We start from the raw sequence: 20005 nt of genomic DNA, 5'->3' as shown, positions 1-20005 counted from the left end.
CGCTGATTAAGAAACGGCCGGCGCCGTGCCATTGACGGGATTCAGCTGCCTTTTCCGGCACTGCCCACCGTCCGAGGCCGGCTATTATGTCGGCAAACGGCTTTTGTGTTGCTTGTTTGGTACTTGACGGCGTCCCATGTCCGCAGACCCATTTCCGCTCCGAGGTCGCTCTCCCTTTCCTCTTCTTTGGCCGTTTTCTCTCCTCCTCTTCCTGTTCTTTCTGCGCGTGTGTGACGGGATGTCGCGGCACAATACCTCACTATGTATTTTAACGTCTACGTTAGTTACTAACTTTGCCACTTCATGCACCAACGACGAAATACGGGTAATGTGGCGCTGCAAGTCAACCAATATTTAACAGCTTTTAGAGCACATATACAGCGCTGCCGCGCCCTTATAACCAATGCGGGGAGCTACAGCGGCAACTTTTTGAACTACATAACTGCAGCGCTAGGTCCTACGAAAGTGTGTGTCGTCGTGCTTCCGCAACAGGTTTTGGTTGGCCACAGACAAACGGGGAAAAAGTCAGCCCGTATCATTCGTTGCTTGGCGCGCCTTGTGAACGGTCGTGGAATTTTTCCGTGCGTACGGTTCTCTTCAACCGCCAAGTTCTGACCATGGCTCCCGTACTCGGCTACTGGGACATTCGTGGGGTAAGTGACAAAAAAACGATGCTTCCAGACAGCATGCAGCACAGTTGCACTTCTTGTGTATGTTCAGAATCTTGCTTTTTTTTAAATCCTTTTTGGTATTCTTTATAGTAACTTTCTTGTCTCGAGAGAGACTCGTTAGCCGGCCGGTTCTCCACGCCGGCCGGAGCAGCGCCATGTTTCCTTGGACCAGCAAAACCGAAAGATTGCCGTTTTTTTAAATTGTTAGCGAGTGTATCAGTGACTATGGCTGTTTAAAGTTGTGAGCGTTTTCTAGCCGTTGCGTGGGCGTTTACAAGGTGCTCACGTTGAGGAACGTCGACGAGCAGGAGGCTGCACTGCATGCTCGTGCAAGAACTTGAGACCTTTCTCGCTGGTCGCCAAGTTTTTGAGGCGTTGCCGCGTTGCATTCCGGCCGTCAATGTGATCGTCGATCGAGGCCAGCGGATAGCGCGTAGGTTTGGCCATCGTTTGGCGCACCCTTAATTGTTCACCGCGTCGGACGATGCTACGCTGGTCGTGCTTCAGCCAACTTTCTTAAATTTCTCGCGCCTGCAGCTAACTCTTCGCTGTCTGGACGGCGGGCGCTAGCAACAGGTCGACCTGTTGCTCACTGGACGGCGCATGAAAGTGCTTGAATTACTTTTCATCTCTGCAATATCCTGACCGTTATGAGCAAGACCGAGAACGGAACGCTCGGAGAGGGGTGAAAGATGTCGAGATTAGCGCGCAGAGGTTGCGCGAATTCGATGTCCGGTGTTTGCGCGGTAGCATGAAAGTGCTTGAATTACTTTTTATCTCAGCAATATTCTGTCCGTTATGGTACTTGAATTACTTTTCATCTCTGCAATATCCTGTTCGTTATAAGCAAGACCGAGAACGGAACACTCGATCGGAGGGGAGAAAGATGTCGAGATTAGCGCGCAGAGGTTGCGCGAATTCGATGTCCGGTGTTTGCGCGGTAGCTTGAAAGTGCTTGAATTACTTTTTATCTCAGCAATATCCTGTCCGTTATGGTACTTGAATTACTTTTCATCTCTGCAATATCCTGTTCGTTGTAAGCAAGACCGAGAACGGAACGCTCGGAGAGGGGAGAAAGATCTCGAGATAAGCGCGCAAAGGTTGCGCGAATTCGATGTCGGGTGTTTGCGCGGGAAAGATATATCGCGTTTTCGAGGGGTGGTTTAACACGCTTAGTTGAATTTTTATCTTACAACGTATTAAATTCGGTGTTTACGGTACTGAATTCATTCGCGCTTCCAACGGCAGCCGCGACAGGTTGTTGGGGGAAAAAAGCCACCTGCGTGACACAGAACGCCTCGCGTTTTTTTTTTTTTTTCCTTCTTTAATAAGCAATCCGCGGGGATATGTTGACTGCGCCATTTGGTTTATTGCATGGCATTTTTCTTTGTGCTCTCTACTGCTGTCGCTTATTACATGCCACGCTCTAGATATGTCACGAAGCTCATGCGTTTACTGTCTCGGATCCAGTTTTCTGCTTCACTGCACACGTAATGCTTCTCGGCCGGAAAGTTCTGCGTAGCTGCTTCTGAAAGTTTTGAGAGTAAAAAAAAAAAAGCTCAGTCGCTTATGTGGACCCCAATGACAGCATTTTTTGTTCTTTGTAGAATTACACTTGGCTGTTCTTATTAGTCATATTGGCTTCTTGAAACTTCTTTTTTTTCGGCGACTGATAAAAGGCGCCTACTGCGCTCATAACGGTTGGCGGCGCTGTTGAACACGTCGCTGTAACCATGACAACGGATAGAGCGCTTGTATGGACGGGAGAGGAGGAAAGCGCATTATAGTCTTTCAGCTGAGTAAGAGGATGAAGAGGGGGTGACGGCTCCCTTCCTGTGAGAGACTATGCTTATCTAATCTTCTCCAGTGGTGCATTTGAAGCGATTTTTTGCAAAGGTCTAAGAGCCATGCTTGTGATGCGTTTTGCACAAGCTGGTCATACTTCCTGAAAGAAGCTATATACATTTGTTCGCGGCTTCTTGCATTTGCTTTCAATAACCCCGCATGTTAACTGGAAGAACTAATAAATAACTTGGCAGGTCAAATCTTAGAAAAAGTAGCGAAAGGCTCCCATGGCTATTTATTGAAGTTATGTTTTAGGAATCCCACATGGTGCACTTTTTCCAAATATTTTTATGGCACTTAAATTTAGCCTAGAATGAATGTGTTCATGGATTGCTAAGACTTTATTGAATACTTCCAGACAAGTGTGGGCCATATGTTGTATACATCTGTAAATGCTGCAGTACTGAACACTATATTTCCATTCAACGTGTCTTAAGAGATTGTTGAAAACACAGATTTGAAGTGACATTATTTCTGACATCGCAGCCTAGCTATGCCTCTATAGCTTCCCACTCTGATTTGGGCACTTTGTTGGCATTTAAAGCCTATTGGTGACGTATTGGTTTTCCAATGTGCTCCTTTTTTAAATTTCTGCTGTCTTGTTTTCCCCTTTCTTCCGCCAGCTGGCACAGCCTATTCGCCTGCTGCTGGCGCATGTTGATGCCAAGGTGGAGGACAAGCGCTACTCGTGCGGCCCTCCCCCGGACTTTGACCGCAGCTCCTGGCTCAAGGAGAAGCACACGCTGGGCCTGGAGTTCCCCAACGTACAGCAACCTTTACCTCTCTCTCTAGCTCTTGCGGTGAATTGCGCTGGGTGATCTTGAGAGATAACCCAAACCCTAGAGTTGGCACACTTGCCACCTGAATCTTTTAGTAGCCAAGTTAGATTGTGGTGATCCAAATCTGTTTGTGCATAGCAAGTTGTTGTGCACCAGAGCAAGGTTAAATCTGTTGTCTCAGCTGTCATGGACTTCGACTTCTAAAACAGCTTAACTTTTTCTGAAGTGCGCTCGGCAACTCGTGTATTAAAAGCATGCAGATCATAGGTGTGTGTCCCCCTCTTATAGCTTTGTTTTTTTGCACAAAAAATGTACATATGTGTACTTAAAAGTTGATTCGCAGCACTCCTTGTGCAGCCTAATGAAATTAGGTGAAAAAAAAATGTCTGGCAAACGTAGCATTTGTTCAAAATAAGACACTGCATGGCTATATATTTAGAAGGTGCTGCAACCAGCCAAGGTCCTCCCTTTCAGATGAAGTACTAATGCCCCCCTTGAACTTCTGGCTCAATTCAAACCTTCAGTTTGTTTTAAGCTGCATGTATTTGTTTCAGATACTGCTGAAATCAAAGTTAAAAGTTGTAGCAAAGTAGCTGTTTGCATACATACATACAGACAAGTAATATGAAGACAAATCAAGGGGGAAAAACATTTATAAAGACAGATATGTGAAAGTTAAAATATGAAATAGCACACTTTGCAGTTCAACATAACAGGCTACAGTAATGTACCGAATGATCAAGAAATATAACAAAACTGGGGTAAGAACTAATAGAAAAATATGAAGCAGCGCAATTTGGAATGGAGATCAAAACAAACTACAAAAAGTAGTTCCTGCAGTGATCTTATGCTTGAATTTTGCAGTCATTTTCTTGCATAACCGATTCATCAGGTTCATTCGCATTTAATATCATATGTGGATAAAAGGACTGCACTAAACCTGTCATTCTTAGAGTGAAAATGATCTAGTAGAACACCTTTTCTCCCACCCCAAAGGCCAGATTTGTTTTCACATTGCCGTGCATATTTATTACAGTTGCCCTACTACATTGACGGTGACCTCAAGCTGACTCAGAGCATGGCTATCCTCCGTTACCTTGCCAGGAAGCATGGCTTGGGTAAGAGCAATTGGCTTCTTTCAAAATATGCACTCTTTGCTACAAATGTCAAAAGACAGTGAAATAAAACAATAAAAGACAGCTTTTTCAAGTTAAACTCCACCTCACAAGGTTGGGTAAATGAATTAGTGAAGCATTGGAGATATATGGACCAGCTAAGTACAGTGCTGATTACACAAGATTAGTGCAAATGAGGCTTTGCTGGTACAGGGTAAGGATGACACGAGGCACTCCTGTTGTTCAAGCAAACTGGCAGTGCAATTAGTTTTCGAATAGAGGACCCAAACTTGATGCCCCCCCACAGTCGGCGCTGTTTACGCCAGTCTTGCAGTGTTCTCACAAGAGCTTTAGAATAAGCGAGCCTCTTCTGGGTTGGGTTAGCCGCTCACGGCGCCATTTCGGCTGAAAAGCTGAATGCTAGATACAGATGTATTTACACTTTTATTCATGTCAGCATAAATACAGCAAAAATTAACATTATGTGATAGTTACTTTATTACCTCGTATTTTACTTTAGCCCACCAACCTGTTTGAACATCCCGCCTTTGCCGACATTTATTTCCATGGCAACAAAATAATGCATACTTGCTAAACCTGGCAACTGTCCAAATTCAGAAGCAGCCTAAAAATTTGCGGTGTTTTGCACAAATCAACACTTTGTGCACCATTCATTTGCCACAAATGCGGGACATGGGGGAGCATCGATGACGAATTGGCGGCAAGGCGGGCGCCCCTCTGCTTCGAGGGAGGCTGTGGTTTTTCTCGTTTTTAGTTGTCATCTGCTAACACAAATACACAAGCTGCGTTTGCTTTCTGCGCATGCGGACTGGTGCCCCGCTTTTCCTCTCTCTTACATTTGCCTATTCTGAAACTCTATTGTCAGGTCATTCCCATGACAGCAGAATTGGGAACGTCAGTGGGCAGCGGCCATTCACAATACTACACACTGTCTCACAGATGAAGTGATGCATTGTTAAGTGGGCTGCTTATGCAAGAAATCATTCTTGCAAAATACAATTAGTGCAAAACACTTGCACTAATTCCTCCTCCCTGCCTTCCTGCTACGGCCCAGCCATCCTTGCCCTTGGTGCAATTCTTGATACCGCAGCACCACATTTGTAGCAATTTCAACCATTCTGGCCATCAGTCACATGAAACAGGTGGAGGGCTTGCTTTGAAAAGGGCCCTAACACTTGGGCCTTGTTCTGAATTCTGGTTTTGGGCTAGTTAATGGATTCACTTAGAAGAAGCAGTGTGTATAAAGATGGGATGATCGACATGCGCACTTATGAACTTTATCTTGTGCTCTGCAGATGGCAAGACTGAGGCTCAGAAGCAGCGTATCGACATCACTGAGCAGCAGTTTGCAGACTTCCGAATGAACTGGGTCCGCCTCTGCTACAACCCAGACTTCGTGAGTATAGACCTGTTCTGACTTGTGGAGCTTTAATTCTCTAGATGTTTGTGATTTTTTGGTAATTCTGTAAAAGGTAAATACGGAGGTACTGACTGACCAGTGACCTCTAAAACGAAAAAAACAAAAAACAAACTAGAAATGAAATTTTATGATTATAGTGTATGTAACAAGGTATTGCAGTCCTTATAACTGTGGCCATGTGAACCATTTTGATACTGCCTTACAGTGCTAAGGTTGTAGTATGAGTTCAGTGGTTTCTTGTTTCTCCTTCTTTAGGAAAAGCTGAAGGATGACTATCTCAAGAATCTTCCAGCTTCTCTGAAGGCCTTCTCTGACTACCTGGGAAGCCACAAGTACTTTGCTGGTGACAATGTAAGCACACTGAAGTGTATTAAGCATGATGCCAAGAGATCCATTTACCTGAGAAAGCAGAGCACTTCCAGGACCAGTCAGGATCAAGATAGAGCTTCCAGAATCTGCTTTAACCAGTCTAGAAACACTTCAGACAATTGTGAACAACAGAGTGCCTCCATGCACTTTTCAATACTATGTGGTATGCTGAGGATTGGTATCATTAGCTGTGCAAAACTCTTAACAGCTGTAAATTTATGGCTTCATTGGTACATGTTGTAAATACAGTAGAATCTCGATGATACGATTACGGTTGACACGAATTTCGGGATGATACGAATTTTGAAAGTGTACCGGACAGTCTACATTGTACAGAATACGTTACAGTTCGGGATTATACGAACAGATTTTCAAGCCCGCGCGGATGATACGAACGCGCGACCATCCACGCAAGCAAGCGAGCACGCACGGCTCATCTCTGAAAGGAGCACAACACCCCACCCCCTCCCTCCTCCGTGCAAATGTCCTGCGGCAGATTTTCAAGCCGTGCCACCCACTCAGTTGGAGCCAGCACGCGCGGATGCATCGCACTCAGCCCCAGCCCCTGTCACCAATGTCCGGCAGCCGCCGCGGCACCGACCGTACCGGCTGCTAGGCCCACCCATTCTTTTTCGCTTCCAGCAGGACGAGTCACGTGGGCGATGCCACTCAGCTGCTGATTGGATCTTGCAAGCTGTCTCAGCTTGTTATCGCTTGCCCCCCCTCCCTCTGCTCGCCTCCGCCGATACATTCCTCCGTTTGCCGCTGCCTGTGCGTTTTGTGTTTTGCCTAAACGTGACCAGACAAGGACGCTAGTTAAGTGCACGCCAAAGACCGGATCATTCAAATTCAACATGTCTCGGAAGCGGAAGGACCTTTCTTTTAAAGAAAAACTCGAAATTTTGAAGAAGGTTGATGAAAAAAACGCCTCGACTTGGCAAATGAGCTAGGACTAGAACCGTCGACGCTCTGCACTATTGTTGGGCAGCGGGAAGTCATTTTGAAGAATTCCCAGCACTTCAGTGTCAACGTCAGGCAAGCGAAGATTGCTGCACATGTCCAGTTGGAAGAAGTTCTACTGACGTGGTTTCGCGAGGTGACTGCAGCCGGCGTGAACGTGGACGGCAAAGTGCTACGGGAGAAGGCTGACTACATTGCACTTTCTCTTGGCATCGAAAATTTTCAAGCGTCCGGAGGGTGGCTCCATCGCTTTAAAGAAAGGCACGGGCTTGTTTACAAAAGTGTTTGCGGAGAGGGTAAGAAAGTGGACGAGACGGCGGTTGGCGACTGGATCGACTCACTGCCGGCGCTGACCTCGGGGTACGTGCCGAGCGACATTTTAAATGCCGATGAGGCAGGCATCTTTTTCAACCTGCAACCGAGCAAGAGTTTGTGTGTGAAGGGCCAGGCTTGTCAAGGCGGCCAGAAAAGTAAGGAAAGAGTGTCTGTACTTTTCTGTTGCAACGCCGATGGTTCCAAAAAAATTACCCTGACCGTCATCGGCAAGGCTAAGCGACCGAGATGCTTTCAATTAGCTGGACGCTTGCCTTGCTTGTACAAGGCTAACAAGAAAGCCTGGATGACTGCGGATTTTTTCGAGTTTATCGGCTTAGATCGGAAAATGTCATCGAAGAACAGAAAAATTTTGCTTTTCGTCGATCAGTGCTCCGCCCACTCCAAGCAAGTGACCTTAAACAATGTCAGTCATGTTCTTGCCTGCGAACACGACGACCCACCTGTAGCCGTTGGACGCCGGAATAATTCGGAACGTAAAACATCACTTCAAGGGCCTTTTAGTGAGGCGTTTACTCGCGAAGATTGATCGCAAAGATGACAATTTGCAGATTAGTCTGCTGGACGCAATTCATTTTCTGGCGATGTCTTGGGACAGTGTGACTACGCAAACAATCGCGAACTGCTTCCGCAAGTGTGGATTCACCACTGCACCGGTAGCAACTCCGATTGCCGAAGAGACCAGCGACGATTTTTCTATTGAAGGTTGGGAGACACTCGACGTTCAAGCTTCTGCGGATGACGTCGCAACTTGCGGGTTGCGAACCATTGAGGATTTAATTGGCGAAAAAAAAATGAACAATCTTCATCAGACAGCGATGAAGAGGCTGAACCGCTACCATCGATGGCAGAAACCTTCAACGCCCTTGACGTCCTGCGCCGCACTGTCAGCTCCGCCAGCGTGAGCGACGAAACTACGGCACGGTTTTATTCTTTTTAGGCTGGGCTGATTGGCAAAATCGAGCCCAGGACAAGCATTACTGACTTTTTTGGCCGAAAGTAGTTGAGCTAATAAACTTCGTTTGATTTCCGTGTTAAACTTGGCTTGTTTTGGATCATACGAATTCGGCATGATACGAATATTTTTCCGGGTCCCGCGGAATTCATATCATCGAGATTCTACTGTATGTATCTCTACTGTACCAAGGCGGGGTTTTTGGTGATTCTCAAAGCTGTCATGGGTTCAGAACTAATATCTGCACTAAGTGTAAAATATGGAGCTAGAGTTTGATAGGGGTGAAATTTTTACTTTTGCTTTCAGCATGTTGGTTTCTTAACTTGCTTTTTTTTTTTCTTGATTGCATTTCATATTCTGTTGTCAGTGTAGTGCTTATGCAGCTATGTATGTACTGATGTTTAGTTCAAAGGTGCTCGTGCTTTAAAAGTGCCCATTACTGATGTTTCGCATATTTCCAGCTCACTTATGTCGACTTCATTGCCTACGAAATGCTCGCCCAGCATCTCGTCTTTGCCCCCGACTGCCTCAAGGATTTTGCTAACCTCAAGGCGTTTGTCGAGCGCATTGAGGTATGTGTGTTACTTGCCGTGATGATTTGGTGTCCGTAGTACTCTGTATCTGAGCACATGTGCAGTATACTACCAGCCACTGTGGCTGCATTTCGATGGAGGTGTAATGAAGTTCCAGTGCACGTAAAGAACGCTAGGCAGCCAAAAATGACCTGAACTGCTCCGTTTCGTTGTGCCTCTTAAGCTGAGCATTAGTGTAGCTTTGGCATTTGAGAAATTGTCTGTGTGTGTGCGTGCATGTGTACTTGGTTTGCTGTCCGAGCAAATCGGGAGTTCACACTGCATGAATTAAATAGTGCTGCATAGACTTTGTTCAGCTTCCTCCCAACACAATTGTCTGTTATTTTCGCTTTATTTTCGCTTGCAAAGAAGTTTGTGCACAGTCGCCTGCTTCCTCTACAGGCTCACCATCCAATAATGACACTGGTGGGATTTAGTGATTTAGCAGTGCACATTGGGTGTCAGCCTACGTTAACAGCACACTTGTCGTTTGGCAGTTTGGAGTGAAACAATCATGGGCCCATATTGTGCTTAGTGTCAGAGAGAATAAATTTTTCGCTTGATGTCACTCCAGTACAGACCCATGCATGACATTGGTGTTGAGGCAGTCTAAACTGATATTTAAGCTATCACCATCCTCTTGCCTTTATTAAGGTGACTACAAATGCTGCTGCCATTGCTATATCATACAAAACACAGCAGTGGGACCTTCCAAGCGGTACAGGATCAATTGCCTGAATCATGGGATTAGAAGTCTGGAAAACTGCCTAACCATCAAATAATTATTTATGAACTCTCCAGCATATGTTAACGTGAAGGAAAATAATTTCTCCATTTCGTGTTTGGTTTAGAACGTCCACGACATCAAACCATTTCAGTGTGCCATGCAGGATGTGGCTGATATATTTGTTGTTTTGCTTAGCTGTGTCCATCTGTGTACTTGGTTTCACCTTGAAGTGCTGAAGAATTTTTATAGCCATGATGCAAAACACTTATGTTTTATACAGTTATTTTGATCTCCAGCACATTTTTACCTAGCTGCGAGTACGTGTTCAGACGATTGCAAGTCGTTCTTCTGCCATCCTTGTTTCCTGTTGTAATGGCCTGCATCAATTTTCTTTTGAACAGGCTCTCCCTCACGTTGCTGCTTACCTGAAATCTGACAAGTGCATCAACTGGCCCCTCAATGGCGACATGGCAAGCTTCGGCAGCAGGCTGCAGAAGAAGCCCTGAACGAATTTTGTTTTTTCCTTCCGAATTCCGATTCGTACAATAAAGGTTGCGTTGCAGTTTGCTTTTCACATTGGTAAAAAATACTCACTGTCAGGGGTTAGGTGCTTGTGCGCTTGAAATCTTTTCAGAATCCTTGCAGTGTTTCTCGACAAAATCATTGATGTTCCGATTCATTCTTTGGTTTGTTCAGGGCTGAGACAATGTGCCACAGCAGATCTTAGCACAGCGAGGAAGGCAAAGAAGTTGCATAATGCCTAGTTGGCTATCCTACATGGGTCAATGAAATGGGAGGGAGAAGGATTTGCAAAACAACCATGGTTGTGGCTAATAAAAGTTAACGTTTACGTTTTACCAGGTGCTCCAAGCAGAGTTTGTGTTTGTGGACACCAGGAGATGGTCAATCGCTTTTCGACTAGTAATTGGGTTCATTCCAATTCGCTGGCAGTTGGTAATAACCATATCGGTTCTTAGAATTTTACCTCTGAGGGTGCTGTGGCTTTACAAACTTTGGCCCTTATCCCGTGCCAGCGGTGGCCGTTTATGGGACGCAATTTGATGGCCGCCGCAGAGCGTTCACCGACGAATTTTCAAATTTCACGAGAAATGGCCAGTTTGTTGAGCCACAGCATCGTCTGATATGTTTTCGAAATTCTAAAACTGATCTTGCTATTGCAAAGAGCCAGTTAATTGCAACCAGGCATTATATACTAGCTTAAAAGTAGTTATTCAAGTTCACCAGCTTGCTAGTTTCAGCCATTCGCCGGTTTTGTGCGCAAACATTGGTATTACTATGCCGCAAAAGCCATACCAAGACTAGTGAACTGGTTCACTGTACCAGGACTCTGGCCATACGTTGCCTCAAAAAGCGAATTTTTAAAAATTAGCAGTGGGCTTCCTTGAAACGGCATGGTACGTAGCGTCATGCGCCGATTGCGAGAGCCGCTTCCACCGTGGTTTCTCCCTGCACAGAACGGGATCTTCAGTTCAGCCCTCGCTGTGAAATGACGCCACGGTTACCTTAATTCTACGACAAATTCTGCGCAACTGGGATTTGAGGTCTTAGAGGAACCGTATAGGCGGGCACAGCAACTGCAGCCAAACTGTCCCCGAAATTTGCGAAGCAAAGTGCTTTGTCTACCACAAATTGCCTCCGACGTCTCCCTGCTTTGGCTTGTTAGTAAGCCTTCGTTCTGTATGATTTTGTTTCACAAAGTGAATACGCCTATGCTAACGCATTTCGCTGCTGCCTTCAAGCGGGAAGAAGCCTTGTACGTGGAGGGTGTAACTTCTGGAGGGTCGAGTTTGGTGAGGTTGAGCAGTGGGTCGAGGGTGGGCAGCCCCTATAGTTATATTCGGTGAGGTGGGGGCTGGTGCTTCGGGAAGGTACGAAGGATTCCCCGGGGGGAGGGGGTTACTGTAGCATATTGCTTTCGCAGTAGAAGGAGAATCATGTTAACTGGTATGCTGGTTATTTTTTAATAGTGGCGCTTGGTTACAATGAGATTTTATAGCTGGCCGCGTCAGCGATAGCCATATTTTTTTTAATTCAGAAAACGTGGCTGCCCACGGCGCTGGCTCAGCCATGGAGGTTGGTTGCTTGGTTTTGGAGGAAAGGAAATGGTGCAGTATCCTTTTCACATATCAGCGGACACCTGAACTGCGCGGTAAGGGAAGAAATAACTGGAGGAACTAAAGGAAGAAAGAGGTGCTGTAGTCAATTATAGGAAAAAAACAAACTTGTGAGCCACCTTAGCGAACACCACGTCCACTCTTGGTATAGGTTCGGCATCGGGTACTATATATGATGTCATTTAACCGACGAAAATCTACACACAATCGGTTAGTACCTTTGGGCTTTTTGACAACCACGAGAGGCGCGTTGTATGCTGACCGCAACCCCTCAATCACACCAAGCTCCAACATATCCCGCAACTCAAGAACGTATGTGTATGCTGAATTGAGATCTGACGCAACTTCTTTATTAGTCCACAGCTCCTCAAGTATTGCAAGTGGACCTCTAACGGTTCTCCCATACAACATCTCGAAGGGCGAGAAACCAAGACTCAATTTCGGTACTTCGCGGTAAGCGAACAATTAAAACAGCAGGGAGATATCTATCCCAATCGGTAGGTCTCTCCTGGCACATTTTCCTGATCATGTTTTTTGGGGTGCGTTAAACCGCTCGACAAGCCCATTACACATGGGATGGTATAGAGTTGTTAGTAACTGCCTTACTGACAAAAGGCGGTTAACCTCCTTCATTATAGTTCCGACGTGAAGTTCGAGCCCCGGTCACTCAAAATTTCTCTCGGGAACCCATAACGCGAGAACATCTCCACAAGACCCTCGGTCACTTGGATACTGTCAATAGTCTTCAATGGAATGGCGTCAGGATAATAAGTGGCCACGTCAACCAGAGTAAGCACATATCTGTTGCCTCTGGCGGATACTGGAGATATTGTCCCCACAATGTCAATAGCCACTCTTAGAAACGGTAGGTAGATGGCTGGCATCTTAATTGCCCAGTGGTACGGGACCAACCCTTCCCTTCGGAACTGTGCGCAGGCACACTTCACATGAGCGAACAACGCGTTTAACGTCGCTCTGGACGCCTGGCCAGAAGAGCTCCTCGGTGATCCTAGACATTGTTTTAAAGCGAAAAGTTTCACTACGCTAGTCAACAACGCGCTTCGCACGAGCCGGCGTATGTCAGAGCACGAGTGACGTCACGCACGGCGCAGGTGGCCGCCACCGACTCCGTCTCCTTTTCTCTCTCTCGCTCCCTAGTCACACCGAGCCACAGGTGTTCCGCCACTGCGCAGCGCCGCGCCTTTCCTCAAAATGCAACTTTCAGTCTTCTCTTTCTTCTTTCCCTCCCTCATTTATCCCTTCCTTTACGGCATGGTTCGGGTGTCCATCGAGATATGTGAGACGGTTACTGTGCCATTTCCTTTCCTCAAAAGCCAAACAAAACAAGTGAGCCGACGGCATTCATAGAATTCATTTGCGTTCACCCGCCGCGGTGGCTCAGTGGTTAGGGCGCTCGACTACTGATCCGGAGTTCCCGGGTTCGAACCCGACCGCGGCGGCTGCGTTTTTATGGAGGAAAAACGCCAAGGCGCCCGTGTGCTGTGCGATGTCAGTGCACGTTAAAGATCCCCAGGTGGTCGAAATTATTCCGGAGCCCTCCACTACGGCACCTCATTCTTCCTTTCTTCTCTCACTCCCTCCCTTATCCCTTCCCTTACGGCGCGGTTCAGGTGTCCAACGATATATGAGACAGATACTGCGCCATTTTTTTTCCCCCAAAACCAATTATTATTATTATTATTTGCGTTGACAACTTTGCAAAGGCTGTTCATTTTCACGAAAGGAAAGGCGCACAACCGGCTCCGTTGGTCAGCTTTCATGTACATGGCGTTGGTGTCAAAAGCCTGCTTTGATTGCGTTCTGCACACTGTATAGGCAGCGCGCCCTCCCTTCCACCCTAGGAGGTCGCATGCAGTTAATGGTTGATCGCGAGAGATTGATCACCAAATGAACGCTGTGGCCTAGGTATTGCTGCAGTGCCGCATGTCAGCCACAAAGCTGTCAGCACTAATTCATTCATTCCACATCTCTCTCTCACCACGAATCAAAGCACGAATGAGGCGTCCACATATATCTAGGGAGCTCAAAGCCATCGCCGTCTAGAACATGGTCAACGCCAATGAAAACAGTGAACGCCGATATTTTTCGCTTTGTATGTCCTGGATTAGCTGAGCTAATCCACATTAATTTTGTTGAACACTCTGGTGTCCGGCCATAATGGCGTCATGTCCTAAGCGTAACAGCTAGTCTCTCTCTCATATCTTTCGGTAACACCAGCTGTTGGACCCACCTTCCTGAGCTAAAATATGCATTCCCTGTGCAGAAGACCATTTACCAATTGATATTGAAATGACATACGACTCCTAGGCTCTTTTCACTTTTTCCCCGACTCTTTCGAAGCAGGCTTTCAAGCTCGGGTCTTCTCTTTGCCTAATTGCAATTCCGCCCGGTGTTACGCTCAGGCACATCGTAACGGGAACAGAGTGCGGACGCTGCATTGCTCGGGCTGTCGCTTGGGCTCTTGTCTCAACTGCCGACGTGAAACTGACTGCCCCGTCACCCGCCTGAGCTGTCGTGGACCTTTCCTCCTTTTGGTGTTCTTCAACGTCGAGCATCCTCAACTCGGGATCGGGGTCCTCGACATTTCTTGCACCCGTAATGTTTTCCAAGATGAGGTCGTAGATGGGTTGCCCTACGCATTTTGCCACTACCTGTCCAGTACAATATGGCGTGGACTCTAGAATCCTGGCTTCAGGAAGGTATACCTTACTTTGATATCTACAAGAGTGACGACCGACGCTTCTCCTGTAAGATCCTCGTCCTTCACCAGGCTTATCCGAACCAAAACTGTGTTGACTCCGCTGTCTCTAAGCACCAATATAGGACGGTCCCCTATTTTCCCAATCACTACAGCATCTTTCGACTTCGGTGTTCCACTCACCGCGCCGTTTTCCAGCGGTGTTTGCTCTCCTTTTAGCAGTGGAACTTCAGGTGGTGTGACAAGTTCTGCCCGAGAGTCGACATTAACGCATGCAGCTCGCTCATGCGTTCTATATCGGCACTCATCCATAGTGTGACCCCTCCTAGCTCTTACAACCTTTTTTGACACACAACCTGTGCCTTTTGGGCAGCACTACTAGTCCGACAGTCAGCTGCACGCTGTCCCACCTTGCCACAGAGGAAACACCTTACTGGCGCCTTAGATGCACCGCCATAGGATCTTGCCATGGTTTTGTCGCACCTGGCTTTTGTATTTTCTCCTTTGCCTTACTCGTATTTCTCAGCCCTTGAGCCTCGAAGAATTGGCCTGCAGTGTCGGCAAACTCTTCCAATGAACTCAACTTTCTTTCAGGAATAGCGCTATGTTTGGACTGCAACATGCTAAAAACTGCTCATTCACCAGTTTGTCATGCACCCCTTCAATACTCTTTTCTGTGTTTGACGTATCGAGCCACATGTCAAAATAGTTGGTCAGCCCGCAGGAAAACTGTTTAGCGGTTTCAGAATCCTCAGGTTTCGCGGTGCGAAATCTCTCACGAAATCCCTCTGCCGTAAGCCTGAATCTTTGGAGGAGTGCATTCTTGACTTTGGCCGCCGCGGTGGCTGAGTGGTTACGGCGCTCGGCTGCTGGCCCGAAAGACGCGGGTTCGATCCCGGCCGCGGCGGTCGAATTTCGATGGAGGCGAAATTCTAGAGGCCTGTGTACTGTGCGATGTCAGTGCACGTTAAAGAACCCCAGGTGGTCGAAATTTCCGGAGCCCTTCACTACGGCGTCCCTCATAGCCTGAGTCGCTTTGGGACGTTAAACCCCCATAAAACCAAACCAAGCATTCTTGACTTTCTCGTAGTTCATGGAATCAGCAGCAGGCATCGATCTTTCCAAACACATTCAGCGCCTCCGACTAAACATGTGCTCAATTCTGTGGCCCATTCACTGCGATCTCCCAGCCTTGCCCCAAAGCTATCCGCTCGAATCGTTGCATATTTGCGTCCAGATCATCTCTTTTGTCATCAAAAGGAGCCATCAGCTTCCTTGGACAAACTCTGGCCGTTCTAGCTAGGAGATTCTCTACCCGCTAAGGAACGCTGATCACCTGTCCGTGATCTTCTCATATCCTCCGGCAACATGCGCCTGTTTTCACAAAAGAAACTCTTTCTCCCTTTCTATCCTCCTTTCCTCCTGCTCTTCTGCCTCGCGAGCTCTTCTATCCTCGCGCTCTTTTGTTTCGCGAGCGTCTGCGCGTACTTGCGCCATTTCCTCTCTTTGCCTATCTGGCCCCTCTTTCTGCCTCTGCTTCCTCCTCGTAGAGACGCATCGCCTCTTCCTTGCTTAACCCTAGCTTGAGCGCCAGTTCTAACTTTTTTGCCAAATCCATACTTTATGTCGTCGAGAGATCAGGAAGTTCCGAGGCAAAACAAATAGAAACAAGGAAATTAATCCCCGCACAGGATATTGCCACTTCATTATCTTTGTCACGGATCTCCACGGAGAACACTAGCTCGGACCGAAAGAATGGATTAGGCGACGGGTGTACCCACACAGACGCACATTTAATACACCCTACGTGATCACACAAACACTAACGCACAAAACTAAGAGAAAACACAGACTATGAATACACACGACCCGCGGGAACACTGCGACTAGCGTCTACTACTAGCGTTCTACTGTTAGCGGTCGGCGTTCGTGCTCACTGTTGGTTCGGTGCGGATGAGGCGGTGCATTGCATATATGGGTCCAGTAGCCGGCGTCGAGGTGGCGTTCGACGTGCTCAGGCTGGCGGCGTCGTTGGCTGCGTCGTACAACCTCTCGGTCCAAGCGCCCGTGGAAGTGATGCCGGTGATGTTGGCATTGGGGGCACCACCCGGATGGGAATTAACAGCGCTGGAGACACCCCTGGCCGTAGCATGTGGTAGCGCCCTCCGTTGACTCCCCTAAATGGGCTCGGGAACGGTAGGAAGTCCACGGTGCAAAGCCGTAGAACTCGAGCTCGCCGGAGCCGTTGCTCTCTTCCAGCCGAAGCGTCCCTGATCCGCCGGAGCCTCCGTTTCTCTGTCACCCCCCCCCCCCCCCCCCCTCCAGTGCCTGCTGCTGCTGCGCTGCTGTTGACGGGAAGAAAGTGCACGGGCCTGCCTACTGGCTCAAGCCAAACCACACTCGCTGCCGCGTGCTGAAAGTAGGAGAGTTACAGGATAGGATAGCAAAGATAGAAAGAAAAGGCGTGCGCTAATATATGCCCCGGGCCGATCCCGGAGGCAATGCAATACCGGGCCGACCTGTGCTTCAAGCACACCGCCCTATTCCAAAAATAAGTTTAATATCACAGAAAAGGAAAATATGCAGCGCAAAAAACGCAACACAGCGCTGACTGTATTTGTCGTCCATGCGCTTTCTGCGCTGCATATTTGCCTTTTCTGTGATGAACCAACATGCCCAAATAATCACCCTTCATAAGTTTAATATCTTCTCGGTTCAAGGAGCCCTGTGCCTCGCTCTCCCTCGCGCTTTCATATCCTTGGCGTTAATGCACGCCATCCTTGTCGTCGTCTTCTTCTCTTAATCCCCCACCAATCATCTCTTCCCACCTCACTGAATACTTCTTCGTCTTCTTTAGTCTTCGGTTAATCCACGTCATCCTTCTTCTTCCTCACGCGGGGGGATTGGCCAAGGTGTAGTTTATCGCCATCCTCGTCGTCTTCTTCAAACCTCTTTCGTTCATACTTTTATTTCAGACTCCCTATTTTATGTGACAGAGGTGCCGTAGCGGAGGTCTCCGGGATAATTTCGACCACCTGGGGACCTTTTAAGACAGTGCACGTAATAAAGACCGAAGGAAAAAACTCGGCGTATTTTGGCCATTGCGGGTCCCTTTCGAAAAGCGCGCGTATAGCAACGCCCAAATCCATGAAATCGTGTCTTCTCCTTCCCGGGTACCGACATTATTGCTGTCTTGGGGACAATTTTTAATTTCTTGCTTTTTTAAATCTGGGGCTAAAGGCTGCAAGTTGTTTGCAACATGTAAAACAAGAGAACTCTTTGCTTCCTTCATAAGCCACACCACCATCGAAAGCGTTGCTTGTCACGTGCACGACCGGTCGTGGTCACGTGGTGTTCCGGCGTTCGCGCCCGTTCATAGCCGCCTCTGGCCCATTCGTTTTTGTGTAGCGTTTCGACGTATTACAAGTGCGTTGTTTCATACCGTGTATACATCGTGTGCACGTTTGAAATGCCGCGGCAAAAAGCTAAGGTAAGCTTTCTACGCTCTGATTTTTTTTTTTGTAGCACCACAGAATGATGAATTCACCACGGTATGCTGGAGGGAGACACGTGGTGTTGCGTCTACGCCGGCACTGCGGGTACTGTTGGGTTGAGGAAAACGAGAGCGTTGAGACGCCAACCGGGCAGCTTTATTCCAGTCCAGCGAATCCGTTGCTCTGAGGGTATTGTGGGCTTGATGTGACGTGTTTGAACCCATATTCTTGAGCAAAATTAGCGAAGTCAGACGACGGGAACTGCGGACCGTTATCGGAGACCACCACCTCTGGAATGCCGTGTCGGGCGAAAATTGATTTGCAGTGATTGATCACTCACTGTGCTAGATAATAGCTTCTCTAGACGAGTCACTTCCCGATATGTGGAGTAATAATCAGTCACGATTAACCACCAGTGGCTGTTAAAGAACAGGTCCATTGCAACTCTCTCCCATGTACTTGAAGGGAACTCGCAGGACGAGACGGTTCCGATAAATCCACCTTCGCTGTCGGGTTCTGATGCTTCAACGATGTCAACCCGGCGTGACATGCATACAGACGCGTAGTGGCCCTTTTTGTAGCAGCCCTTGCATGCCTGCGTCCGCGCTGGGCACAGTGAATGCGGGTGTCGTTCTTTCCCACACCAACGACACGATGACGGAACGCTGTCAGCTGGACGCGGATGTGGCCTTGATTCAAGGTGTTCTCGGCCGTCGTTGACGTGAGCAGCGTTCGTGGAATGCCTGACTTGCTGTCTGCCTGATGCAACTTTGTTGATGGTCAGCGTTTCGGTGTGAAGCTCCGCTTGCTGCTGACGAACGCTTTCGACCTGCCTGGTACTCTCTAGCGCCTTCTGAGGAGTAAGATCAGCGTCTAGTTGCCGTCTCGCTGACAATTCGAATGCCGACGACCAGTCTGTCTCGAACCAGTTCCTCTCGGAGGGGGCCGTACTCACAATGGTTGGAAAGCCTTCTGTGAAGCGCAGTTACGAATTCTTCCACGGATTCGCCGTCGTTTTGGACCCTCGTGTTGAAGCGTGCCCGTTCAAAAATGACGTTGCGCCGCGGTATGAAGTAGCTGTCGAACTGTTTTAGGACGACTTCCAAGTTCTGAGCGTTCTCACCGGAGAGTTTGAGGTTCCGAAGACGTCCTTGGCCTGGTCGCCCACCAAGTAAAGGAGCGTGTCGACCTTATGTGACTCTGATTTATCACAGAGACCGGAAGCTGTGTAGAAACGCTCGAACCGCTTCCTCCATTTCGGCCAGTCAGCAGGAGTCGTGAAGCAGAAGGCCTCGGGCGGTTGGATGACGAAGGATGGCATGTACAGGCCGCATAGTCGAGGCCGTAGACGCTGCTGTGACGTGTGCCACCGTAGATGCATATCCGAGCGAGAGGAAGCAGCTCCGGTTGAATTTACTGTGGGTATCCGCAGTTCTCGTCATCTGACTTCGCTAAGTTTGCTCAAGAATATCGGTTCAAACACGTCACATCAAGCCCACAATGCCCTCAGAACAGCGGATTCGCTGGGCTGGAATAAAACTGTCCAGTTGCCGTCTCAGCGCTCTCGTTTTCCTCAACCCAACAGGTACATTCATCGTGCTGTAGTCATCTGTAATCCATCGATAAATGGCTGTCGATGGTTCATTTATCTTGATAAAAAAGTGTTCTCATGTTCCATAGTGCAGCAAGAACTCAGGGGACAAATAGCGTTTGTCCCCCGAGTTCTTGCTGCGCTATGGAACATAACGCATAACCACTATCCCGAACCATCACGTTGTAAGGTGTTCTCCATGCATAGATGCCCTTCATTCAATTAGCTCTAGCTTTCAGGCAAACGGCCAGGTTTAGCAGTAGTGTAATACAGCATCCTTTCTGGAAGGAGCATTTGTC

The 20005-nt window shown here is 47.8% G+C and overlaps 2 protein-coding genes across 6 annotated transcripts in view; both read left to right on the top strand.

The window, feature by feature from the left end:
* Positions 1-495: 495 nt before the first annotated feature.
* On the top strand, positions 496-10341 carry LOC144107899 (glutathione S-transferase Mu 1-like). The gene is made up of 7 exons (XM_077641131.1): positions 496-653; positions 3140-3280; positions 4332-4413; positions 5727-5827; positions 6107-6202; positions 8930-9040; positions 10169-10341. Exons 1-7 carry the CDS (start codon positions 618-620, stop codon positions 10271-10273), a joined length of 672 nt encoding a protein of 223 aa, XP_077497257.1. The 5' UTR covers positions 496-617; the 3' UTR covers positions 10274-10341.
* Positions 10342-17959: 7618 nt separating this feature from the next.
* LOC144107183 (regulator of chromosome condensation-like) overlaps positions 17960-20005 on the top strand; it is a 47254-nt gene continuing 45208 nt past the window's right edge. For 3 of the 5 annotated variants that reach the window (XM_077640194.1, XM_077640193.1, XM_077640191.1), the window contains exon 1: positions 17963-18111. In XM_077640194.1, the coding sequence (XP_077496320.1) occupies positions 18091-18111 (21 nt within the window). In that variant the 5' untranslated portion in view covers positions 17963-18090. Of the gene's footprint in view, positions 18112-20005 lie in introns of all 5 variants that reach the window. The other 2 variants (XM_077640196.1, XM_077640195.1) reach the window with 1 other exon arrangement.

This window comes from Amblyomma americanum, chromosome 10, assembly GCF_052857255.1.
Source record: "Amblyomma americanum isolate KBUSLIRL-KWMA chromosome 10, ASM5285725v1, whole genome shotgun sequence".
Lineage (NCBI taxonomy): Eukaryota > Metazoa > Arthropoda > Arachnida > Ixodida > Ixodidae > Amblyomma > Amblyomma americanum.
This window is presented reverse-complemented; position numbering and strand designations above follow the sequence as displayed.

Excerpts from the sequence above, each read along its gene's own strand:
- LOC144107899 (XM_077641131.1), top strand. The coding sequence starts at position 618 with ATGGCTCCCGTACTCGGCTACTGGGACATTCGTGGG. Across the intron at positions 3,281-4,331 it reads TGGGCCTGGAGTTCCCCAAC|TTGCCCTACTACATTGACGG; the intron begins GTACAGCAACCT and ends TATTTATTACAG. Across the intron at positions 6,203-8,929 it reads AGTACTTTGCTGGTGACAAT|CTCACTTATGTCGACTTCAT; the intron begins GTAAGCACACTG and ends GCATATTTCCAG.